Source organism: Zootoca vivipara, chromosome 17 (assembly GCF_963506605.1).
Source record: "Zootoca vivipara chromosome 17, rZooViv1.1, whole genome shotgun sequence".
Classification (NCBI taxonomy): Eukaryota; Metazoa; Chordata; class Lepidosauria; order Squamata; family Lacertidae; genus Zootoca; species Zootoca vivipara.
The window spans coordinates 27,412,480-27,428,898 of NC_083292.1; the positions used below are offsets into that span (position 1 = coordinate 27,412,480).

Consider the following 16,419-nt stretch of genomic DNA (forward strand, 5'->3'; position numbering starts at 1 on the left):
GGGAAAACTTTCAGACGTTTTTACTGCCTGTAAAATTAACACAGCGTAGCCTTTTCTTAAAAGCTCAATTTACTGAATGTAAAGTCAAGCACGCCAGATCAGATCTCTTGGCGATCTTGGGGCAAAGGTGTGTGTTCCTAGTGAGTGCTTGGAAGATTGGATAGTGCTTGGAAGATTGGAAGCATCCATCCAGCGGAAAGAGTGGCAAACCTAGCGAGTCAGTTCCGATCCTGGTCTAAAGGTTAACAGCAGTGAATATTTAATCCTGGGAAGGAAGAGAAGCCACAAGGAGACAAGGGATTCTTTCTTTGCTGGGGTGGGGGGGTAGGTTTGCAGCCTCTGCAAGGGGGATCCGCCTTGGGATCTGAGAGCAGCAACTGCAGGGGGGCGGGGGCGGGGGACAGAATCCCAGCGCCCAGGTGAGTCAAAGGACAGAAGGTGTAAACTGGAGAATGCAGGAGGGGGGGGAAGAAGAGGGCTCTTGTGCTCAGGTTTCCCCACAGGCATTTATTTGGCCACTGTGAGAACAGGATGCTGGGCCATTGGCCCTGATCCAGTAGGCTCTTCTGATGTCTTCGAGCTAAGAGCTAGTGAGAAACCTACTGAGTAACACGCAAGAGTTAGTAAGGCAACAGGTTTATTCATCAGGGTTCTTACTCAGCTTTTATCCCACCCTTCCTCCATAGAGATCCCCCTCCCCAAAAATGATTTTTGTTTTTTTAATGCAACAACCCTGTAAGGTAGTTAGGCTGCAAGACAGCAGTTTCCAGCAACTGGTATTTGGAAGCATTACTGCATAGCCATCCTGGCTAAGGAGCCCTCTCGTCCTCCATGAATTTGTCCCATCCTCTTTTGAAGTGGCCATCCCTGCCTCTTGTGGGAGGGAGTCCCACAGATTAACTATGCTCTGTGTGAAGGAAGGCTCTGTTTTATCTGTCCCCGAACTTCCCAACATTCATTGATGCCCACAAGTTCCAGTGTTATGAGAAAGGGGGAAACCTTTTCTCTGTCCCCTTTCCTACATGCTGTGAATCATTTTACAAACCACCATGCCATCCTCCTGCTTGCCTTTCCCCCAAACAAGAGCGTCCCCAATGCTGCAGCCTTTCCTCGTAGGGCTCCATCCCCTTGATGGTTTGGGTTGCCTTTTTCTGAACCCCCCCCCCCCAGCTTTATGATACTGTACAGTGGAACCTCGGTTTATGAACACCTTGGTTTACGAATTTTCGGTTTACGACGCCACGGACCCATCTGGAACGGATTAATTCACTTTCCATTACTTTCAATGGGAAAGTTTGCTTCAGTTTATGAACGCTTCAGTTTAAGTACTCCGCAGACCGTACAGAACAGATTAATCCACTTTCCATTACTTTAAATGGGAAAGTTCGCTTCAGTTTATGAACGCTTCAGTTTATGAACGCTTCAGTTTATGAACAGACTTCCGTGTTCATAAACCAAGGTACCACTGTATATCCTTTTTGGGGTGGGGCAACCAGAAGACTGTGAAGAGGTTGTCCTCCTCACTTCTGTTGCTGCTGTGGGGCTGTTTCAGGAGCCAGGCCTCTGGGTCCCTTGGCAGATCTCCTCCTGGCACAGCACCCTGGCCACTTCAGCCCAGATTGCATGGTTAATGGTCCATCTCAAGTGGGTGGGTGGGGGGGAGAGCATGTGTCCCTGTGGTGTGCATTTGGTTAAATATAAAGGCAACTCAACCAGTGTATTCCCTTTGACCAGATTCCCCACCCCCACCCCCGTCCCTCTGCGATGCACCCAGACTTCCAGAAGCTTTCCCAATGTCGGGTGCAGAATTTGCTGCAGGATGGCTTTCTGGTAAGTTTTGAACTCCTCCTTCCCATTACACACACACTATTCCAGCATGGAAGACCGTATGATCCAGCGGAATGGGGTGTGTGTGTGTGTGTGTGTGTGAGTGTGTAGAAGAATAGAATCATAGAGTTATAGAGTTGGAAGGGGTCCCATCTATTCTAACCCGCTGCAATGCAGGTATATACAGGTGGCCCATATGGGGATCGAACCTGTGACCTTGGCGTTACCAGCACCACGCTTTAACCGACGGAGCTGTTGCAGAAGTGGCTGGAATGTCAGACGAAGGACCCAGGAGAGGCAACATCCAACCCCACAATGCTCCCCGGTGGCTGGCCTTGATCCAGTCCCCCCCTCTCAGCCTGAGCCGCCTCACAGGGTTGCTAGGAGGATAAAAAGGAGGGGAAACCCCCCCACCCCAACATATACACATGTTGCCCTAAACTCACTTAAAAAAAGAGTGGGGTGAAAATGCAGTGATTAAGTGAAAGAAAATAGGATCGGGTTGGGGGAGGACAAGAGAACTTGTCTTTTGATGCTCCCCCAGCTTCTCACAACTCGGCCCTTGTTTCCTCACAACAACCCTTTGGAGCAGGCCATTTTTCACTTCTGGTTTACAGGCAAGGGAAATGAAACTCAGAGTGACTTCGCTTTCCACGGCTGCTCAAAGACGCTTTTTTCATAAGCAACACGTCAACCCTGCCCCCCCCCCCTCTTCCCAAGCCAGCCTGGTGCCTCTTCACCCTAACAGAGACGCCACTAATTCCCCCTTTTTAATTTTTATTTTGCTACAGGGGCAGCAGGCCTGGCTCTGGGGCACCCAATCGACACGGTGAAGGTGATTTTTTTGGGTGGGGAGGGGGCTGGAAATGCTTAAGGCAGGGGTGAGGTGGGGAGGACTTCCAGCCCTGGGGGAGGCCTAAAGGAGATGGGTCTCAGATGGGAGGGAGAGTGATGGTAGCCAGAAGTGTTGGGGAGGTGCATGCCCAAAGAGGTCAGCTGCTTTTGAGGCTCTGTGCTAGCTGCAACTGTTGCATAGCAGGCAACGGGCACTGAATCCACATGGGACTCTGGACAGAGCAGCATGCTGGGTTGCGGCAGCGAACCTCATCCCCAACAGAGCTCTTTTCTCCCCAGTGGGATTGGTGGCCGGTGGAGTTTTGTGGGGAAGCAGAAACTGGCGTGTTCACTGGGGGTGGGGGACCCTGGCTTAGTCGTTGAGTCCACATGTCGCATGGACAAGGTCCTAGACTCAGCCTCTCCACTTACCAGTTGATGGGAAAGAGCCTTCCAGGGCTGCCTTATACTGAGCCAGACCATTGGTTCCTCTAGTTCAGTATTGCCTGCACTGACTGGCAGCAGTGGCTGCCCAGGGTTTCAGGTAGTGGACACCCCCAGAGACTATGGGGCTGCTAATTTGGCCCTGAGTTGGGCGCTTTTCTTCTGTTCCAGGTGCGGTTGCAGACGCAGGCCAGATACGGGAACGTTTTGGACTGTGTGGTCAGGACGTATCGTGAGGAAACGGTGAGCCTCATTCTGTTGTGTGTGCAGTGTGCAGAATTCGCCTCTGAGCTTTCACCTCCTTTTAAAACCCAGCCTAATCTTAAACCATTGCATTTAGACCAAGGTCTTTTGTAACAACATAATTTTAGAATGCAATTTTAACCCCCCCAAAATCACTTATTCCGAAGAAGGAAAAATGATCTGCCCAGTTCTATGGAACTCTCTGACACTAGAGATTTAGCAGGTGCCTTCCGTGCCAACTTTTAAATGTGTGCTGAAAACATTCCTATTCCTCCAGGCCTATCCAGGCAATTAAGAACACATTCTTCCACAATGGTTAATCTTTTTAACTTTCTAATGCTTTTTTCTTGTATGGTTTTATGTTTGTTTTGCTGTAAACTGCTTTGATATATTTTTATGACACAGAGGCACATGACTATTTTTATAGAAAAGTACATATAAATATTTTGCTTTTTAATATTAATATTTAATATTTTCCCCCAATGCCCATTTTCCCCCCACTTGGAAATAACCCCCCCCTCCATGGAAATAAATTCTTAAGCTGGTCCATTTCTTTGCAGTTCTAGTGCACATTCCTGATGCCTGCCTAAGTATCTAATTTCTTGGGAGAGTTGACATCATCACAGGGGCCTGCCCCACAGGTCGTTTGGGAGGGGTGACTTTGCCCAGAAGAGTGGGTGGGAGGCAAGTCATCACCGGAAGAGAAAGACAAGAGAGGACACAGGCTTTTATAAAATCTGCAGCTGCTAATTGATATGTATAGATGCAAATTGAGAAATAATTGCTATAATTTTGAATACAAGTGCGGCATATCTCACCCATAATGGAGGGGGAATCTGCTGCTACCAGGAGACCTCCGTGCCTGGAAACATTGCCCTTGAAATTGATTTGGACTGGGCAACCTTTGCATTAGAAGGAATGGAAAGTAGGGCATATGTGATTGTACTCTGCTAAATTCCACTACTAGCAGACCCATGGAAATCACTGCACCTGTGTTAGTGATGCCCATTCATTTAAGTAGGTTGCAACTAACATTAGGTGCAACCTCTAGGAACCCGAAACATTGCTTACTCCCCATGAGTTGCAGGCAGTGGCGGAGGAAGGCGGTGTAGGGGATGCGGTTTGCCCCAGGTGTCACCACTGAGGGGGGTGACAAAATGCCAGGCGGCACTCACCGCGGGGCCTGCAGCATGCCCAAGCCACGCATCTCTCCCAGGAAAGACGTTGCCCAAACGGTCCGCACGCTGCCTCCCCCCCAGCTGTAGGGTGGCTGAGTGGGGAGGAGGCAGGCAGACTCTGGAGGCCCCGCGGTGCACCCCACCCCTACGGGCAGATCATCTTGCCCCTGGGCGTGCCGCCCCAGGCACCCGAGCAGTTTCCGCCGCCGTTGGTTGGCATGCTCCCTTTAGGATGTTCATACCCTACAAAATGTCCCTGATGAAAATAGGGGTGTAAAATCCAAACTCCTGCTCTTCTTCTTCTTCTTCTTCTTCTTCTTCTTCTTCTTCTTCTTCTTCTTCTTCTTCTTCTTCTTCTTCTTCTTCTTCTTCTTCTTCTTCTTCTTCTTATGCTTCTCCTATGAAAAATGGGATGTCCGACTCCTAAGGAGAAGCGGGACATTCCGGTATGAAATCAGAAACTGCGAGGGCTTCTGTAAATCCGGGACTGTCACTGGAAAATAGGGGACACCTGGAGGGTCTGAGTGTTGGAGAATTGGAGGAAGACCTGACAGTGTTATCCTGAATCACTTTGACCAAAGGCTCAAGCTGGGACTGACGGCTGACCTCCTCCTCCTCCTCTTCCTTCTCCTCCTCCTCCAGTGAGAGCCCCTCCAACCAGTGCTAGTTGGATCCCAGTTGCCATAAGCTACTCAGCCCTTGCTGATAAATTCACCCCAAAAGGGGGGAGGTTTGATTGGGGAGTGGGGAGTCAGAAGGAACCACTGTGCAGGGCTTTTTACCCTCTGCTCTCTGGCTAAATCCACAGTTTATTTATCTGTAGCCCACCTTTTTCTCTCCAAGGTGGCCTACATGGTTCCCTCTCTCCCAGCCAGCCTCTGGGGCCACCCCCAGCTCATAGAAGCATAGGGCTGTGGTGTTGGAAGGGACCCCGAGAGACATCTAGACCACCCCCTGCAGGGCTCACCTGCCTGCTTCTCCCTTGCAGATCCTTGGCTTCTTCAAAGGTATGAGCTTCCCGCTGCTTAGCGTGGCCATGGTGAACTCTGTTGCGTTTGGGGCCTACAGCAATGCCCTGCTCTACCTGTGCGACACCCACCACCGCGATCGCAGCGCCAACCCCCCCAGCTACGCCCATGTCTACGCGGCTGGATGCTTCTCAGGACTGGTGCAGGTAAGGAGCAGGTAGCCCCAGCGGACTTGTGTGTATGAGCGTGTCTGTGGTCAGACCCCACCTGGAGTCCTGTGTCCAGTTCTGGGCGCCACAGTTTTAAGAAGGATATTGGCAAGCTGGAAGGTGTGCCGAGGAGGGCGACAAAAAATGACCCAGGGTCTGCAAACCAAGACTAATGAGGAACGGGGAAGGGAGTTGGAGATCTGTAGCCTGGTGAAGAGGAGATTGAGAGGCGATATTGTTTCCATCTTGAAATATCACGCGGAAGGTGGAGCAAGCTTGCTTTCTCCTGCTCTTATGGGTGGGACCTGAACCAATGGATTCAAATTGCAAGAAAGGGGAACCTGATGAAACACCAGGGGGAACTTTCTGATAGCAAGAGCCGTTCGAGAGTGGAGCGGACTCCATCGGAAGGTGGTATAGATGCAAATTGAGAAATAATTGCTATAATTTTGAATACAAGTGCAGCATATCTCACCATAATGGAGGAAGAATCTGCAACCACCAGGAGACCTCCGTGCCTGGAAACTTTGCGCTTGAAACAGATTTGGACTGGGCAACCTTTGCATTAGAAGGAAAGGAAAGTAGGGCATATCAGCTAAATTCTACTACTAGTAGACCCATGGAAATCACTGGACCTGTGTTGGTGATGCCCACTCATTTAAGTGGGTCTACTCTTGAGTGGGACTAACATTAGGACTCTCCTTCATTGGAGGTTTTTAAACAGAGGTTGGGTGGCCTTCGGTCAGCTATTCTTTAGCTGGGGTTCCTGCATTGCAGGGGGCTGGACTAAATGCCCCTTAGGGTTCCAGCTCTACAGGCCTATAATTCTAAAACATCCTCCTTCCATGTTTTTCCTCTTGAAACAGCCGCACGATTTCCCCTTTACGATGCTGTTCAGTTGGTTATGAGCTGTATCAATTGCTCAAGCCATTTCCTTCTCTAGAGGCTGTGCCTACTCTCTAGGATTTAATCTTTTTTTCTCTATTTCATTCTAATTTTACAAATTTTATTTGATGCGTGTATCAAGCCATATGAAAGCTGAAGCATATGGTCCACATAAAAGCCACCTTTCTGTAAGATAAAATACGTCGTGCGATAGGCAGAATATTAACCTCCTTGTGGGAATTTACTCTTCAAATTGGTCATAACCCAAGACAAAGAGGTTCTTTCTCAAAACGACTACCGGGCTCCATGGCTAACTGACGTGCTCAGGTGCGTTTAAAGTTTTAGAGAAGGGCATAAATCTAACAGATAAAATAGCACCCCATAATTTCCCCAGACATTCTTGTTCGCTAAGGTATCTGCTTACAGGTCCAGTGACAAGCATAAACTGGATCCATCTGGCAATCTACAAATCTACACCGGAGACTAAATCTGGAACAGAATTAAGAAGACAAGGGTTCTTGGGGTTTGGAGAACTATTTCCCAAAATGCTTGAGCTCTGTATCACATCTGCTACCAACTCTCTTCCATTTTTGGCACAGGATCAGCAGTTACTATTTCTGACTTCATAAATCTTATCTAATTTCAGAGGCGTTAAAGGGGCCACTGCAGTGCCGTTTTTATACAATTTTCTTTAAGCACTTCCAAATCCAAAAAGAAAGGACAAACTTCTGGGGAAACTTGTCTTTGTAGATCCTTGATAATATTTTGCACCTTGCGGTGTCACACAACAATCTGTATTAATATTTCTTTTACACACCCACAAACCATTTTTGTCAGTTGGTTAATTTTGCTTCATTTTTCCATTGTACATATTTAATTTTAATAGACATAGAAACATTTTAAAAACACATTCATATAACAATAGGATCTTAGAATTGTGGAGTTGGAAGGGACTCCAAGGGTCATCTAGTCCAACCCACTGCAATGCAGGAATCTCAACGTTGTTGTTCCCCATCCAATTTGAAGCCATACTGGACCATGCTTAGCTTTGCAACTGTGCTAGCAGTTTTAGTGCTGCACCATGATAATGTGCCTTTCATATTTTTCCATGGGATGTATGGATGGGGGTGGAATTGTCTGTCTTGGACCAGCCTAGGACTAAATTTTGTGGGGCTCCTGCTGTGGAAAGTGGTTTCCCCCCTTCCTGTTCCACTGCAGCCCATTTCCTTGCTCCCCCCTGTTCATTCATTCATTCATAATTTTATTTGCATGCCACCTTTCTGTAGCGCAAGTCATGCTCAAATGTAAAAAAAAAATGCAAACATAACAAAAGTAGTGATAGAGAGTAAATAAATTGTTCTCTCCCCCTCCATTCCCTGTGTTGATGCAGGCTGTGGTCCTGGCCCCCGTGGATCTAGTCAAAGTCCGGCTGCAGAACCAGACCCACCCGTACGGAAGCAGAGACCGGCCAGGGGGTCCCCAGCCACAGTACAGGGGTCCAGTGCACTGCGCTGCCAGCTTACTGCGGGAGGAAGGCCCCCGTGGCCTGTTCCGTGGGGCTGCGGCGCTGGTGCTTCGCGACACCCCCACCATGGGCATGTACTTCCTGACTTACGCAGTGTTCTGCAGGGCGTTGACTGCAGAAGCACAGGAGCCAGGTGAGATACAAAGAATGCTGGGGGACCCAGTGGGTGGCCCACCTCTGCACATCCCCTAAGGCTCTGTGGCCAACAGGGCAGGCTCTCAGGGAACCTGTTCCTTTGGAATATCAGAGAAAGCTGGAGCCGGGGGGGGGAGGAGTGTTTATGAGTGTGTTTTAGTCTGGAGAAAAGACAAGTAAAAGGCGCCATGATAGAAAATTATAAAATTACTAGCTGGCCCGGCCATGCGTTGCTGTAGCTCATCCATGTGACTGCCCCCACCCTGTTCCGACCCATGACCTATTCTGTCCCTTCCTCCCCCCCCACCCCGGCTCATCCCTGTGATTGGCCCCACCCCAACCCATGACTTATCCTGCCCCCTCAGCCCAGTCTGCAAAGCCGAGCCGAGATGCTGTGGAGAGGGAAGTTTTCCTAGGTGCAGTACCAGTGTAGCCGTCGCTAGAGGGCACTATTTTGCAACCTCTCCTGTGCTCTCAGCATCCCCGGCTGTCTGAGTTTTGTGTTCTGGATCAGTGGGTTTTACCTGCTTTACCTGCCTCAGGTGTGGCATCTGTCTACGGGAACTTTATATGGTCACTCGCATATTCGCATGTGACGTTGTGTCAAAATTTGAACGCAACCGGTCCAGCGGTTTTGGTGGAAAGTGGAGACTAACAAACATCGCCAGTTTACATTTCTATATATATAGATGTATGGTAGGGTGGAGAAAGCTGGGAGAGAAAACTTTTCCTCCATCTCTCATAACAACAGGGAACACCCAGCAAAGCTGAATGTTGGACAGTTCAGGACGGGATGAAAGGAACAACGTCTTCATGCAGCGCATAGTTGAATTACGGAACTCCCTGCCACAGGAGGCAGTGATGGCCACCAACTTAGGTGGCTTCAAAGGAGGGTTAGAAAGAAATCATGGAGGAAGGGGAGGCTATCAATGGCTACTAGCCGGGATGGCTATGCTCTGCCTCCACAGTCAGAGGCAGAAATGCTTCTGAAAACCAGTTGCTGGAAGCGTCAGGGAGGGAGGGAGAGGGCTCTTGTGCTTGGGTCTTGCTTGCGGATTTCCCACTGGGGCATCTGGTTGGCCACTTTGAGAACAGGCACTGGACTAGATGGACCCAGCAGCCAGGCTTATGTTCTTATGGAACCTCCAGGTTCAGAGGCAGTCTATCTAGATTCCTAGATTCTCAGGGGTATTTGGCCCACTGTGGGAACAGGATGCTGGACTAGAGGGGCTAGCAGGCTTGTCTTATGTGTGTGAGGACCGTGAGCTCAGTTCAGCTCCAGGACTCCACACAATCTGCTGGGCTCTCCGAATCCCTTAATTGCAAGTCCGTTATCTTGACCGCCAGGCTCTTGGGATTTTCGTACAAAACAAAATAGACCCTTCCGACCTGACACCTGCTGCCCTCCCTGTTTTAGGGGGCATTATCCCTCCCTCCCTCCTTCTTGCTCCTCCACAAGAGAGCCCCCCCCAACCCATGCTGTGCTCTTTGCCTGCCTCCCCCCACCCCACCCCTTGCAGGCTCTGCCACGGTTCTGCTTGCCGGTGGCTGCGCCGGGACGGTTTCGTGGGCTTTGGCGACCCCGATGGATGTGGTGAAGGCCCGTTTGCAAATGGACGGGGTGAAGCGAGTGGCGTATCGGGGCGTCCTGGACTGCATTCTCGCCAGTGCCCGGCAGGAGGGCCCACGGGTGTTCCTGAAAGGGCTGGCCCTCAACAGCCTCCGCGCTTTCCCGGTCAACGCCATCACCTTCCTGAGCTACGAGACTCTCTTGAAGGTTCTCTGCTGAACCCCGCAAGAGGGGCTGGGGTGGCCGCCCTTCCTCGTCTTATGCAAGGCTTTCGCACCAGCATCTTGCAGCCCAGAGGTGGCGCCTAGCAGGCTGGATGGGTCCTGGACCCAAAGAAAGCTCAAAGACATTGACCACCTCTGGGCAAACCATGCATCAGTTTAGACTCCTGGGCACCTTTGGTACATTTTAGCAAGTTCTGTGGGCACCGCTCCCTCTGCTCACTGCTATTCCCCCTCCTCTGGAAACAGAAAGAGAGGAAGTGGGTGCATTCAGAGTCATAGAATGGTAGAGTTGGAAGGGACCCCAAGGGGCATCTAGTCCACCCCCTGCAATGCACGAATCGCAGCTAAAGAAGGCCATCCAACCTCTGTTTAAAAACCTCCAGCGAAGGAGAGTCTACCACCTTCTGAGGGAGTCTGTCCCGTTTTCGGACGGCTCTTACAGTCAGAAAGTTCTTCCCGATGTTTAGATGGAATCTCCTTTCTTGTCATTTTGAATCCATTGGTTCGGACCCTACCCTCTGGAGCGGCATAAAACAGCCCTGCCCCATCTTCCATGGGACGGCCCTTTAGATAGTTGGAGATGGTTCTCATACCATCTCTCAGTCTCCTGGCTTAGCATCCCCAACACCCTCAACGGTTCCTCATAAGGATCTTGTAGCACCACTCTTGAACCTTGAAAAGCACATAGAGCTGAAAGGGGAAGTGGGAAGGAGAGCCACTCTTCCCCACTTCCTCCTTCAACTCTATGTACATTTCAGGGAGGAAAACGCACGAGGGTGGGGACTTGGTCTCAACCTTGCCAATCCACTGCCCCCTCAAATCTGTAGCACTAGGTTATTAATGGGTGGCCTACCTACCTGGATTTGTGTAAAGATGCAGCAATCATGTAGCCAGCAGCCTTATCCAGTATGGTGTAGAGGTTCAGACTAGGACCTGGGAGACGAGGGTTCAAATCCCCACTCGGCCACAAAGCTCTCCGGGTGGTGACCTTGGGCCAGGTACTGCCTCTCGGCCTAACCTACCTCGCAGGGTGGTTGTTGTTGAGGAGGAGGAGAACCATGTATGCCACCTTGAGCTCCTTGGAGAAACTGGCGGGATATAAATGCAATAAAATAAACAAATAAAATAGCCCGGAATGGCCCGTTCTGCCTTGGCAAAACACAGGAATTCCTTCATCACCGGAAAAGAGGACACAGCTTTGCCATAACATTTGGATAGATGTGAATGAATGAATGACCACTCTAAATTAAGATGGAAAGACAACCCAACTCACCCATAATGGGCAACAAGACTTTGCGGCTAGGTAGCCTGGGATTGCCTCTGTTTGGTCTGTCGTGCCACAGGCAACCTGCTCGTTCATATTGACTGGCAGTGGCTCTGTAGGGTTTTGGGCAGCATTTAATAGGAAACAATAGGATGGGCTGTTTGGGCTGACGTCATGCGTGACCCACTTCCCAAACCAGGATGTGGAGTGGGATGGAGGGTGTGGATGCAGCTAGTGATTATCTGCCGCTGCCGGCTTCCTATTGAAACCGGGAGGAAGCTCCAATGGGAGCGGAAGGACAATGAGGGCTACAGGACTGAGGGCAAAGGTCCGATGCCATAAATTCGAACACAATGCACCTCCTCAAATAGTTCTTCAATCCCACCAGGCACCTTGTTGCTGCATCACCAGAGGTACAGTATTTGAAAGCTTAGGAAATATTGAGCACAGCAAAAAAGCCTGTGGAAAAGAAGCCAATTTTCTTTACAGGAAAAAAAGTTTTTAAGGCTACATTAATACTGTATGAGCAAATTGGAGTTCTTGGTGAAGTCCAGAAATAAACAGTAAATTGCAAGAACTCGGGCCAGGAGGAAGATGAATTTCTAGTAAGTCTTCAAAAGGTTTTATTTATGTAATGATAATGATTACATTTATTTATGTAATGATAAGATGAATTCAAATAGGAATCAATTGCAGTGTGATAGTGAGGCAAATAAAAATAAATTCCAGTGAAAAAATCCCAGGACAAGGCCCTGTTTCGCCAATTCTTCATCAGCAATGTTTTAATGGTCAGAGTGTACCAAGTAAACATACTTGTTCCGAGTTCTTGCAATTTACTGTTTATTTCTCTACATGCATATGGGCAGCTACAGCTACAAATAATTTCCCTTCTGCTGCCAGCCACAAGTTGAATTGCAATTGATTTCCCACACTATTGGGGTCTACTCTATACTATTTCTTGGGATACATCCTTGCCATGTTTCTTCCATCCTTACCGATGGACATGATAGGACATGCAGAAGGTTCAATCCCTGCTGGTATCTTCAAATAGGGCTGGGTGAGGTCCTGTCTGAAATCCCAGAGAGCAGCTGCCAGTCAGTGCACACAGTACTGAGCTAGATGGACCAAGGGCCCGACTCTGTCTAAGGCAGCTGTGGGCTAGGAAGGAGACAATCCAGTTTACCTGAGCAGCAGCCATCAAAAACAAAAAAAACTCAGCAACCCTTTTTAGAAAATTCAGTTATTTAATTAGCAGTAATGCACTTGTTTTAAGTTTGCTTGCCCAATTACCATTCCTGAAATGATGTGGGGAGAGGGGGAAAGTGTGAACATTTGCTTTTGTACTGAAAGTGTAGATCAGAAGCATTTAATGAGGCAGTGAAAATCCACAGTGTTAAAATGGCGATGACTGGAAAGGCAGCAGGGCCGTGCTTTTGCAAAATAACTTTTACGTAGTGTTACAGTGCTATAACACTCATTTAGGAATTATTTTGCTACTTAAAAAAACAACAACACATCTCTGAAAATTGTTTCTTAGTAAAAATTAAAAGATTGTTTTTTTATGGGCATGATAAAATTGGCCCCCACCAAATAGGTGTGATGACCCACCTACCACGTCCCCCCAAAACAGTATTTCTGTCTTGTCGAGATTCAACCTCAAACCGTTAGCCCAGCCATCCTCCAACCACCTCCAGAAATTCACACAGGACATTCACTGCCTTCACTGGTTCCGATTTAAATGAGAGGTGGAGCAGGTTATCATCTGCAAACTGGTGAGCACCTGTGTTAACAGGTGTGTGAATCCAGAAGTCTCGTTGCTAACCTTGTAGGATCAGTTGCCATCTCCACCACACTGATCAAGGAGTTTGAAAGACACTGGTTCTCAGAGCTGAGGTGCTTAGCAACTGGTTTCTGCTCTCCTTTGGTCAAATTTTCAGGGTGTGGTTTCTAAAACATGCTTAGGTCAGTTGTAGTTTTTGCTATGTATTGGATACAACTTTTTGGATATAGTTTGCATGGTGAAATTCTGTAGCAGGAGGCTTGCTGACAGCAAACTTGGTTTTTAAGGGTAATTAAAGGTTTTCATAACATAGATGGACATATGACAAGCTGCTTTTAATGTTCAGAATGTTATTAAAATCTGACACCAGAGGGCTCTGCAAAGCAACCAGCAACCAGCAGTAGGGGGATAGCCATTTTGATGAAAAAAAACCAGAGGTAAGAAGTGTTTGTTTGTTTTTTTACAAGTATGTCCTGTGACGTTTTAGAATGATACATCTAATATTGGTCTAATAGCATTAAACAGGTCAGTGTAGATCCAGCCATGGAGTGTCTTGCTAAAGCTAAAACAATGGGTCGCTTTCTTCGACTGCAAGGTGAAAGTTAGGAGATGCTGGATGGAAATCTACCACAAATGGAAAACGTCTGTCCTTTGTTTATCAATGCCTTGATGACGGAGGTTTTCTCTAGGTGGGGTGGAAGCCCAGTGGATGTTGCAATCGATGTGATGCGCTGGATGTCCTCTGTGAGGTGTTCTTTAAAGTGCGGAGATTTTTCTTTGGCATTTTTCTTTGTTGTTCCAAGTATGATTGATTCTGAGAGCCAAGCTGTAGGACGCTCGTATTTAAGGTCCCAATTACAGTCTCCGAGGTAATCCTCCGCACAGGCTGAGATCTTGAGAGATGGGCTGCTCAGAAATCCCAGGGTGCCTTCGGTGTGCGGCAATCAGTGAAAACACACAAGACTCACATCAATTCAGCTGCTGGAAACAAAACACCCCAGGTGCGCTCAGGTGAGGAGTGCATGGAAACAAGGGTGCAATTATAGGGGGCACCTGCTGAAACAGGTGCACACATGACAAACTGCCTCCCACCCCCACTCCAAGTGTGGGTCGCCTCACCGTGAATGTTGTAGGGTTTGAAAAGGTTTAGAAAAGGGCACCCAAAATGATCAAGGGGGGTGGAGCAATTCTCTTATATGGTTTCAGCATTTGGAACTTCATCGTGTAGAGAAAAGGCAAGTAAACGATGAGATAATAGAAGTTTTATGACATTATGCGTGGCAGGGAAAGGTTTTTCTCATAATGCTAGAACGTGCGGGCATCCAATGAAGCTGGATGCTGGAAGATTCAGGACAGGTATGTGCTTCTTCACACAGTGCATAGTTAACCTATGGAACTCACCCCCACAGGAAGTGGCGACGGCCACCAACTCGGATTGCTTTAAAAGAGGATTGGGCAAATTCATGGCTACTAGGCATGATGGCTCTGTTCCGCCTCTGCAGTGGGAGGCAGCAATGCTTCCGAATAACCAGCTTCTGGAACCCGCAGGACGGGAGAGGGCTCTTGGGCTTGAATCCTGCTACCCAGCCTATGCCATAGTTTTGTATTATTTCACCCCACAAATGTCTCTTGCCCTCTTCCAAGGCAAAGAGTGAAAGCATTTATTCTGGTGTTTGCGCAATAGTTTTAATCTCCTGTGTCAGGTTTTTTAAAAAGCAACTTTTGAAAGTTGGGAACCCTGTGACATCATTCAGTTTGGCCTCATGGCATCGCTGTGGGTCTTGGGTCTTAGGCACAGGAATGCAGGGGCACAGATGCCTTCACTTTGGGCGTGAAGATTTTTTTTAAAAGGTTCTGCTTTCATTTCCACTGCTACTGGAGGGTTGCTGCTGATTCCCTCAGGCACTGTTTAGTACTGAAGGAAAGCTTCCCTGCAAGAGAGCAAGGTGTGTGTGTGTGTGTGTGTGTGTGTGTGTGTGTGTGTGTGTTTGGGGTGCCTTTCATTTCCTTGGCTCTTACACACAAGCATTTGCCAATCTCTCCAGTTTTCTGTGAGTGAGGAATTAGTTTTTCTGTTTACACAGGCCCTTGGCGGGGCTCTGGAAAGCACAACGGACAGACGTTCAAAATGAAATGAGAAAGCATCTCTGTGCTAAACACGCTTTTGTTTTTTTAAAATGTCCTTAAACCAGATTAACCTTGTACTCCTATTGATGCGGTTCCAAGGCCAGACTTTGAAAAGAAGGAAAGAATTTCACCGTCACCTATGCCTACCTGCTTACAACAGAGAAGGATTACCAGAGCCCAGGAGATCCAATTTTGAAACTCCCCCCCCCTTACACAAACATCCCAACAAATTTCCTCTTATACAGGAGGCACCAATCATTTGGAGGACAAAAGAAAAACACCCAGAAGCCACCCCAAACCCTCCCTGGTGTGCAATTTGCCTTTAGTCTGCCCCTCACCTAGTTTCTCAGGCTGTGAGCAAACGTACACTGCAATTCTCTATTCACTGGTACTTGTAGGAGGTGGACCAGTTAACACTTTGGGTTCTTTCCTACTCTACAATCCTATGATTTTATTTTTATTTTATTTTTTTAAAACCTTTATTGAGATTTCAAATAGACCATACAATTAAAAACAGACAAACAAAATAAAATACTAAACATCACTAAACAATATTAACAAAAATCAAAATCTTCAATCGAATATCAAGCTTGTATACCTATTTCAATTAAATCATGTCTTAATACTTGTCAATGAATATCATCTTTTAACATCTTGCAGAATCTTCTATAAGTCGACTTCCGCTTGTCTTCGTCCTGGGCTGCTGAATCGTCTATCTTTGTACTGCTTTCCTTAAGTTTTCATCTTGGAATAACTACAGAATATTTGAATCAAACCCAAGTCTTTTCAGATACTCCCCCAATTTTCCCCAATTATGGTTAAATTTCTTATTACTACCCCTCCCCCCCCGATTGAATTTGTCAACTTGGCCAGATCTACATAGCTAATCACCTTTTCTTGCCAATCTCTAATGCTAGGGATTTCTTCTTCTTTTCCATAATTTGGCAATTAAAATTCTCGCCGCTGCCCCCGCATACAGAAATACCTTTTCATCCTGTTTGGATATCTCTTCATCTATCATTCCTAATACGAAAGACTCAGGAGTTTTTTTGATATTATATTTAAATATTTTTTTTCTTTAAAATGTACAAAACTAAAGACAATCGGTGCTGGAGATGCCAAAAGGAGGTGGGGACCTTTCTACATGTATGGTGGCATTGCCAAAAAATAAAACCCTTTTGGAATGAGATATTAGAGGAATTGAAA

The 16,419-nt window shown here is 47.6% G+C and overlaps 1 protein-coding gene across 1 annotated transcript; it reads left to right on the top strand.

Annotated features, from left to right (window-relative positions):
• The first annotated feature begins 1,752 nt into the window (after positions 1-1,752).
• SLC25A45 (solute carrier family 25 member 45) lies at positions 1,753-11,042 on the top strand. The gene is made up of 6 exons (XM_035097829.2): positions 1,753-1,830; positions 2,619-2,662; positions 3,277-3,348; positions 5,515-5,700; positions 7,979-8,246; positions 9,769-11,042. The coding sequence occupies exons 1-6, from the start codon at positions 1,794-1,796 to the stop codon at positions 10,035-10,037; spliced, it is 876 nt and encodes a 291-aa protein (XP_034953720.2). The 5' UTR covers positions 1,753-1,793; the 3' UTR covers positions 10,038-11,042.
• The last annotated feature ends 5,377 nt before the right edge of the window (positions 11,043-16,419 follow it).